At 48.9% G+C, this 9972-nt stretch overlaps 1 protein-coding gene across 1 annotated transcript in view; it reads right to left on the bottom strand.

Annotated features, from left to right (window-relative positions):
* Positions 1-9972, bottom strand: part of LOC107123464 (tripartite motif-containing protein 55-like) — a 43652-nt gene that overhangs the window by 6590 nt on the left and 27090 nt on the right. The window contains exons 6-8 of the mRNA XM_015426714.1: positions 2327-2349; positions 1291-1415; positions 375-646 (exon numbers count right to left, since the gene is read on the bottom strand). Coding sequence (XP_015282200.1) covers positions 375-646; positions 1291-1415; positions 2327-2349 — 420 coding nt within the window. The remainder of the gene's footprint in view (positions 1-374; positions 647-1290; positions 1416-2326; positions 2350-9972) is intronic.

Below are 9972 nucleotides of genomic sequence, written 5' to 3'. Positions count from 1 at the left end.
TAGCCACAAGGTATAGATAGGGGCTCTGGGGCAAGTGATGCTCTGTCTTCTTGGTGCTGGGGGGGGGTCAACAGGGGGAGGGCTTCTAGTGTCCTGGCCCCACTGGTGGACCTCCTGATGGCACCTGGTATTTTTGGCCACTGTGTGACAGAGTGTTGGACTGGATGGGCCATTGGTCTGATCCAGCATTGGCTTCTCTTATGTTCTTATGTTCTCTCTGGAAGCCAAGCTAGTTGCCACTTTCATCCCAGGCACACAACCGGTCAAGTGCACAACAGGAGGAGGCCAGACCTTCCACGGCATGGCACATCTCCGTCCTTCCAAGCTGGAACATCCAATGCTCTATTGCATGTCTGGGATTCCCCCCCCCTTACCTGCTGAGAGGCCCACATCGTGCCTTCTGTGCCAACCTGGCCTTCTGTCCCTGAATGGGGCACGGTCTTTCCTTCTCCGCCATCAGCAGCAATGCTCAGACCCTCACTTGTCAGAGTTGTGACTCCTGAAGCCTGCTCCTCTTTTCCAAAGGCAAGGAAGCCTTCTGGGTCCTCTCTTCCCTCGCCAGCCCCTGCCCCAGAGTCCGCCGAGGGGTCTTCAGCCTCCCCACAGGCCCCGTCTTCCTCAGCTGTCGGTTCAGGCTCTTCTTCGACTAGGTAAATAATAAATTGCAGACTGGAGGTCAAAGCATGAAGGCCTCCTGAACAAGATCAGGCTAGCCTGAGCCATCTAGGGCAGGGCAGACAGAAAGAGGTGGTTTGCCATTGCCTGCCTCTGCATAGCAAGGCTGGACTTCCTCGGTGGTCTCCCATCCAAGTACTAACCAGGGCCAACCCTGCTTAGCTCCTGAGATCTGACAAAATCGGGCTAGCCCGAACCATCTGTATCAGGACAAGAGATGAGCAGTGGTGGTTTGCCCTTGCCTGCCTCTGCATAGCAAGCCTGGACTTCCTTGGCGGTCTCCCATCCAAGTACTAACCAGGGCCAACCCTGCTTAGCTCCTGAGATCTGACAAAATCGGGCTAGCCCGAACCATCTGTATCAGGACAAGAGATGAGCAGTGGTGGTTTGCCCTTGCCTGCCTCTGCATAGCAAGCCTGGACTTCCTTGGCGGTCTCCCATCCAAGTACTAACCAGGGCCGACCCTGCTTAGCTTCCCAGATATGACAAAATCAGGCTAGACTAGGCCATCTGGGTCAGGGGAGCCGGCCACGTTAGCCAAATATAAATGGGTTACAACCCTCCCACTTGGAAGATTTGCAGTCTGGAGGCCCCTGGAGGCATTCTCTCCCCCACCTTTGATGAAATCCAGCTGGTACAGGACTCTTTCCTCCGCATTGAAGTCCACGGCGTAATGCTCCATATTGTCGTAACCCGATTCCAGGGGGTCGAGCTTGCAGCTCTGGGCCATTTCAGAAATCCTGGAGAGGGGGAAGACAGCGGGGGTGCCAACTCTGGGTCAGGGAATTCCTGGAGATTAGGGGGTGGAGCCTGGGGAAGGCAGGGGTCAGGGAGGGGAGGGACCTTAGTGGGGTACAATGGCCATAGAGTCCGCCCTCCAAAGCAGCCATTTTCTCCAGGGGAACTGATCTCTGTCGCCAGGGGATCACTTGGAATTCTGGGAGCTCTCCAGGCCCCACCTGGAGGGCAGCCTTGAGAAAGACAGGAGCGCTCCATCTATGAATGTCAGCTGCTTAATAGGCCTTTTGTAGGACCAGCAACAGACATCAATGTAAACTTTAGTGTAACCACAAAAGGAAACTTCCCCCTTTAGAAGACTTTCAAGCAAGGAGAAGCGGGCGTACGATTCTAGAAACTCCCGTTGGGGTTGGTTGTGTAAAAAGATTGTACAAACTGGTTATTATTGTTGATATTGCATGTAATGAATAGATACCTGTTTTAGAATACTATGAATAATACACAATGCACTTTATAAGATGGAACATATAGAACACTTTAACTTATAAAAAAGGTTTTTGCAGTGTATATATTTCTTGTTTGACCCACCTGGAGGGTGGCAACCAGTGTTCCCTCTAAGCTGAGTTAGGGTGAGCTAGCTCACAGTTTTTTAGCCTCCGGCTCGCACATTTTTGTCTTGGCTCACAAAGGATGGCTCTGGAGCAAACTAGCTTATGCAGTAGCCAAATCACTCACTCACAACTTTAATGTCAGTAGCTCACAAAGTAGAATTTTTGTTCCCAAGACTCCACAGCTTAGAGGGAACATTGGAAAGGTATTGACAGACTCTCTGAGGTATCCCTCCCCTTAGCAAACTAAAAAAGGGGGTGGGGCTTGAGAGGTGGATACACTAGGACAATAGTAGGATACTTACTTGCGGATGAGGACTTTTGCATTCTGATGCAGGAGAGAGCGGGAGAGAGAGAAGACAAGAAAGAAAGTCAGCCGTTCGAAAGGCTCCTGGGAAAGAGAGCCCCTTGGCTGGGGATTTTCAGCAGTCAGTCAGAAAATGCATTTATTCCATTTGTCATTTAAAATATTCACGTCCTGCCATTCATGCTCAGCCCAGGGCGGCTGACAAACTTGACAAAAGGGTCAGGAAATGCAAGCTACCAAAATAACACAGAGAATTGCAATATGAAAAGAGCCTTGCTAGATCAGACCCAGTGGTCCATCTAGTCCAGCCTCCTGTCTCACACATCAGCCAATCAGTTCCTCTGGAGAGCCAGCAACAGGGCAGAGAGGCCGAGGCCTTCCCCAGATGTTGCCTCCTGGCTCTGGGATCCAGAGGATTAGTGCCTTTGAATTTGGAGGTTCCCCTCAGTCACCGTGGCTAGTAGCCAATGTTAGACTTTTCCTCTACAGATCTATCTAATCACCTTTTAAAGCTGGTTGGCCACTGTGTGGGTCAGATGCTGGACTAGATGGACCACTGGTCTCATCCAGCAGGGCTCTTCTGATGTTCTTATGAAGGCCTTGACCTCTCTGCCCTGTTGTTGGCCCTCCGGAGGAACTGGCTGGCCAGTGTGGGAGACAGGATGCTGGACTAGATGGACCCCTGGTCTGATCCAGCAGGGCTCTTCTGATGTTCTTATGAAAGCCTCAGCCTCTTTGCCTTGTTGTTGGCCGTCCAGAGGAACTGGCTGGCCACTATGTAACACAGGATGCTGGAATAGGTGGACCACTGGTCTGATCCAGCAGGGATCTTCTGATGATCGTATCAGGGGATGGCCTCAGCCTCTCTGCCCTGTTGTTGGCCGTCCAGAGGAACTGGTTGGCCACTATGTAATACAGGATACTGGAGGAGGTGGACCTCTGGTCTGATCCAGCAGGGCTCTTCTTACTTTCTTATTAGGGGAAGGCCCCGTTGCTGGCCCTCTGGAGGAACTGGTTGGCCACTGTGTGAGGCAGGATGCTGGACTACATGGACCCCTGGTCTGATCCAGCAGGGCTCATCTTACGTTCTTATCAGGGGAAGGCCTCGGCCTCTATGCCCTGTGGCTGCCCCTCCAGAGGAACTGGTTGGCCTCTGTGTGAGACCGAATGCTGGACTAGATGGACTATTGGTCTGATCCAGCAGGGCTCTTCTTGTGTTCTTATGCTGACCTTGATAGACCAAGGGTCTGAATCAGTTTAAGGCAATTCCATGTGTGCTCCTGTGTAAAATAATAATAGTAGTAATAATTTTAAGTGTGGTCAAGGCTTTGCAGGGTCTCAGATAGAGAGTCTTTTCCTAGCCCTGCTACTAAGGACACAGTCAGGCTGGTGATGCCTTGAAACAGCCACTTCTACCAACCCTGCCCCTTACGGTACCCAAAAGCGCCTCAGTTCCTCCACCCCACTTTGGATACTGTGTACAACATTTTTGCAAGTTAAAGACTCTGTGACCAATTGACCTGATGGTTTACGGCCTGAGTATTCTTCTGCAGGGTGCAGATTTCGTCTGTGTGGGTGTCCTTTAAGTTTTTGCGTTTGGCTGGGTTAGTCCTCCCCCCCCTTTAACATTTCGAAGGGAGAGGGGGAAAAAACCCTGTTGCCAAATGGTGGAACGGAAACCTGCCAAAGACAACAGCAGAAGACCCACCTCCCCTCCCTCGCCCCTCTCTAAAAATGAGAGCGTTTAAGACAAAAGCATATGGACGTATGCTAACCCACTCTGTTACTGCTAGCAGCAGATCTGGAGCTAGCAGTGGGGGGGGCTCTGCAACTTACCTGGCTGCTTCTTGCCCTGGCTGAGGGCTGCTGGGAGCAGGGGGCGGGGCTTGTTGCATGGGCCCGCCCCCTGGGCTCTTTACTGCCGGAGCTCCGCTCCTGTGCGCTCCTGCAGGAAATGACCCCTGGCTTCGACAAAGGAACAGATGATCCGAACCTTTTTAGAAGTCCTACCACTAACAGCCCTTGAATAGAGACAATTCCCAAGGGTACCCGCGGGTACCACAGTGCTCCCAACGCCTTTCCTGGTGCCCAGCAATATTTAGAATGTGGGTGGGGCCACATGAGGTTCTCGCCCAACAGGGCTTCTGATTGGCTGCGCAGATCAAAAAAGAACATTGTTTTAGTGGCAGCTGCCATGGTGTGGGTTTTAGTCTCTCTCTCCCTCCTCTTCCCAGTGTGTTTTTTAGATTACCACTCTCTTTCCACCGGCACGTGGGTTTCCACTGTGTGTGGGGCTCCGCCTCCTGCAGCAGCCATGTTGTGATTGACTCCACCCCCTGCGGCAGCCATTTTAGGGTTGCTACCACCCACCCCGTGTCATAATTCCCACAGACTCAAGAAGGCTGGGGACCCCAATCCCTTCTCATTTGCACAATGAATTTCCTCATCAACATTTGCTAGGGGAGAGGAGGAGGAGGACGAGAAGAACAACAACAAGAGGAGGAGGAGGAGGAGGAAGAGGAGGAGGAGGAGGAGAAGGAGAAGAAGAAGGGGAGGAGGAGATTGGATTTATACCCCGCCCTTCACTACCCGAAGGAGTCTCAGAGCAGCTTGCAATGTCCTCTCCCTTCCCCTCCCCACAACAGACACCCTGAGAGACCTCTCTCAAGAACTGCTCATGAGAGAACTTGTGACTGACCCAAGGTCACACCAGCAGCTGCCTGTTGAGGAGTAGGGAATCAAACCCGGTTCTCCCAGATTAGAGTCCGCGGACTTAACCACAGAGGCTAGATGGCCATCTGACAGCAATGCTGATTCTGTGAACTTGGGAAGATCAAGGAGGAAGAGAAGGAGGAGATTGGATTTATACCCCGCCCTTCACTCAGAGTCTCAGAGCGGCTTACGAACTCCTTTCCCTTCCCCTCCCCACAACAGACACCCTGTGATGCAGGTGGGGCTGAGAGAGCTCTTTCCAGTTTGTAAGCCGCTCTGAGACTCCAAGTGAAGGGCGGAGTATAAATCCCATCTCTCCCTCTTCTTCTTCTCCTGCTTGAGAAATACCAGGAGATTTGGGGGGTATAGCCTAAAAAGGACAGGGTCTGGGAAGGAGAGGGACCTCAGTAGGCTATAAAACTACAGAGTCCACCCTCCAAAGCAGTCATTTTCTCCAGGGGATCTCTAGCTATAATCCCAGGGGATCTCCAGCTCCCACCTGGGGGTTGGCACCGCTAATCTATACACACTGCACCCATCATATCCTCATACAGCCGGTTTCAGCATTTCTCCAACGCACAAACCAGAAGGCTTACAAATGTCACCTTTCCCGACATGCGTCATCTTTAAATTAACAAAGTTCGTTCGGTTCCATTCTGAAACTGCGTCTCCAAGAGAAATTCTGACAGAAGACGATGAGCTATATGCAAAAGCCCATGACGGATTTTCTTTCCTCTGGGGAACAGTTGATTTTTTTAAAAAGAAAACACCCTTTTTTTATAAGTACACGGAAGTACATTAAAACACTAGCGATGTGGAAAGTCGTTCAGTCCCACCCACCCGTTACTTTAACATCTCCTTAATTTACTTTCTTGAAACAGGATCTTGGATCACGTGGGCGGAGGCACTGCAGGACCAAATTCAGGATTCACTGAAATATTAGTAACTTTCCCCCCCCTCCTTGGTGTTTGTATAAAGATTTCAATCGTCCTGAATCACCCACGGGAGGAAGACGATTCAGCACTTGAAGAAAAGGTCCTTAAGGCAGGACCCAGGAGCTTTCGGTTCCACTGACCCTGTCTGTGCAGCACTCGCCAACCGAACCTCCCGGCAGGCGTCAATCAGTGCTCTCTCGGCCCTTCCACAAATATATGGGGGGCTGGAACGTGGGGAATGGATGACACATCCCATCCGTTGCTTTCTAAAGAGGCACAGGAGGGGCACAGGGAGACAGCCGTTGGCTATAAATATTTTCCCCGGGGGGGCTTCTCTGTCAACATTCAGAATTTGATCCTGCCAGTTGGTGAATATGGTTTTTAATTTTTTTTTTTACTCTGTTTCCCCCGTTTGTGTTCTGCATGCATCAGTCTGTGCCTTCCTTTAATTCTTTTTTTTACTTTGTGCTCTAAGCCTTTAGCTTTTTAAAAAACACACATCTACACCACTGTTTTTAACTACTGTCGCTTAATAGCTGTAATTTTGTTTTCATAGAATCACAAAATCATTGAGTTGGAAGGGACCTCCAGGGCCATCTAGTCCAAGCCCCTGCACAAGGCAGGAAATTCACAAATACCTCCCCCCACACGCACACACAAATTCAGCCAGGAGGAGGCAGGAGAAGAGGGAGGGTAAGTTGCTTCCTCCCCGCCTCTCCCCACCCCTGCCTGCCTGGGGCCAGGGAGGGCCTTGGCGGGGCTTCCTCGCACTCCCGCTGGCCTTGCAGGTCCACCGCCGGGCCCCTGATGTCAGGGGGTGTGGCATATGCTAATGAGTTATGCTAATGAGTTCCCCTAGCTCTTTTTCTACGAAATGACCCCTGAGTACATATATATTGCCCGGTGGTAAGAAGACACTATCAAACAGGCAAAAATGATGAGGAGGTCTCATTGTTATTTTCTGTACCATGGGCCAGGAATGCAGGGTATTGGAAATGAGTCTCAGCAGAGTCTCAGCAGAGTTCTTGAATGAGTCTGATAGAAGGACCTATGTAGGATAGGGAAGTCTCACAGACACCTAGACTTAGGCAATAAAGTGAATAGAATTGGGAAAGAACTGGAGAGTAAGAACAAGTCCAGAATTTGGCTGTAGCCCAATAAGTACATTACAGCCATACTGGAGCCTGGATGGTAATACAGCTGTTTCATCCTTTTCTCTACATTTGGAAATGGCTTATCACAAGAGGCAGAAGAATGCTGATCACTGTCTTGTAGTAGTTTGGGTATCAGACTGGGATCTGAGAGGCCCAGGTGGAAATCCACACAGCTGTAAAGCTCATTGAGTGACCTCATTTTTTAAAGATTAAACAAGAGCTGTTGTCCGGGACAAGATCAAGGGGAACAGAACTGAATATTCTACTCAGAACTCTCTGGAGGAAGGGCAGAATAAAACTGAACTAGATAGAAAGATGAGATCCTAGTTCTAATTCTGGTCATTCTTGACATTCATCAACATATTTCTGAGATTCCCATTTCTACTGTGTCTTCCCAATGGTGCTTACGAAGCTTATTATCTATGCCATTATGTGAAACCTCTTAACAACACATGGAAATTTTCCTTTTTGTTTAAAGTTCAAAAATATTTTTAGCTTTATAGCAAGATTACATTATAGTGTTTGGAAATGGTAATTCATGCAACACATCTGATACGAATGTCTATATTTAGTATGGGTACTGCATTAGTGGTATTTTGCTCCCCCAAACAACATCATGCTTAGTTCAGTCTGATTTGGGAAGCTCTCATCACTGTACAAGGGAGGTGTTATTCCTCTTGTTCCCTTCTGCCTATGCATTTGGAATTGCTTTCCCATCCCTTCAGGAACTGAACTCTCTCTCTGTGTCTCTCTTTGTAAGTAGTACAAAATGTCTGTAACTGCTCAATCTGTTGATTTCACATCCAAAGACGAATATCACACATTGTGACTAAGTGACATTTAACACATCAAGAAGAATCAGTTTCTGCATTGTGGAGCAGGCAACAAGAAGTCACCCTGGCAGGCAGCTTTCTTCTTTTTGCACAAAGGCCCACCTGCCTCAAAACGTGGGACTGAGATTTGATTTAAATTATCTATTTTTAAATGGCATTTGGACTTTCTTTTCTGTTTCTGTAGAAAAGTCTTGTCATTTTTCACAGTAGTGGACTGAAAAATCTGGGCTGCTGATACCACAAGAACATTATTACTGGCAGCTATACCCATTCAAAGAAAATGTGTGGGTTGATTTCTCATGAGAACCATAATCACTCTGCTTCTTCTCACCCCCTGAAGGCACCAATCAATACCTGTGTATCTTCTCTCACTCACTGGTTTCACAGGGTTTTGGCAGCCTCTCTTATAGAAGGCTCATTAAGCAGGTATGTCTGTCTCCCTGATTAGACTTCCATTTACACTGTGTTCTGTGCCCTAGCTAATGCTTTGTGTTTTACATTTCCTGGGAGGGAAATAGGCCCACAGTGCCAAGCTATGTACCAGTACTCTCCCAAGTAGATCCACCCAGGAGATCATGGCTAAACAGTGAATTGAAGTGATACCATCACCAAGTTACATTTGATTTATTATTTATACTGCAACACTAGCTTTTCTTGGAAGGATAAGCAGCAAGAGACCTTAACAACTCTGGGCTTCCAGTTATTAACACATGCATTTCATGTTCCTTGCTTTATAGTAAAAACAACAATAGAAAATGATGTTAACATCCATGTCTACAGATGCATTTAGGCAGTGAATGACTGAAATGATTGGTGTGGTGTGTTGAAGATTAAGGTGAAATAGTTTAAAAGATGTAGACTGGAGTAGAGTGAGGGCAAAAGACCAGGCTCTTCCTTTAGAATGTTTTCCTGTGTTACACCAAGGAAAAATGGTACAAAAGCAAAGACTTAAGGGAAAAGTGAATATACACATACCTGAATTCCACAGAAATTCAACTTAATGAGGGGTGACCATTATTGAAAGAACCAAGGGTAAGATCTGATGTGCAGTGAGTAATTTTGTCACATGTACATAGCATCATAGACTTGGAAGGGACCTCCAGGGTCATCTAGTCCAATGCAGGAAATTCACAAATACATCCCCCCACACACACTCAGTGAAATGTGTTCCATGCCCAGAAGATAACAAAAAACCTCCAGGGTCCCTGGCTAAACTGGCCTGGAGGAAAATGGCTTCCTGACCCCAAAGTGGCGATCGGCATTTCCATGGACGTGTAAAGAAGGGGCACGAGAACGAAACACTGAGGTGACCCTTCCTGCCCTCCCTTCTCACGTTCTGCCTAAGTTCACAGAATCAGCAGTGCTGTCCGACGGCCATCTAGTCATCTTCTTTCACTAGATCATACGGATCCATCCCGGTAAAGGTGGAGTTTTTCCTCTGGGGGAAGAAGCCTTACAGCCCATGGGGCTTTTAAGACAGTGGGGTCTCCAGGACCTCCTTTGTTGTTGCCGTCAAGTCACAATTGACTTATGGTGACCCCGTAGGGTTCTCCCGGAAAGTGACATCCAGAGAGGGTTTACCGTTGCCTGCCTCTGCGTCACGCCCCTGGCATTCCTTGGCGGTCTCCCACTCAAATACTAACCAGGGCTGACCCCGCATAGCTTCCAAGATCTGATGAGATCTTTATAACGGGAGATGCCAGGGACTGAACCGGAGAACTTCTGCACTCCTCCCACTCCTCCACATGTAGCTGCTAGATGACCTTGGGCAAGCCACAGTTCTGATCAGAGCAGTTCTTGAAAAAGAGCAGTTTCTGTCAAGAGCTCTCTCAGCCCCGCCTGCCTCACAGGGTGTCTGTGGTGGGGAGGGGAAGGGAAAGGAGTTTGTAAACCGCTCCGAGACACCTTTGGGTAGTGCAGGGCATGGGGTATAAACCCAATCTCCTCCTCCTCCTCCTCCTCCTCCTCCATGTCTTCTTTTTCTTTGTTCTGTCTCTGCCTATCCGCCCC

This window comes from Gekko japonicus, unplaced genomic scaffold (genome assembly GCF_001447785.1).
Source record: "Gekko japonicus isolate JY-2015 unplaced genomic scaffold, Gekko_japonicus_V1.1 scaffold2977, whole genome shotgun sequence".
Classification (NCBI taxonomy): Eukaryota; Metazoa; Chordata; class Lepidosauria; order Squamata; family Gekkonidae; genus Gekko; species Gekko japonicus.
This window is presented reverse-complemented; position numbering and strand designations above follow the sequence as displayed.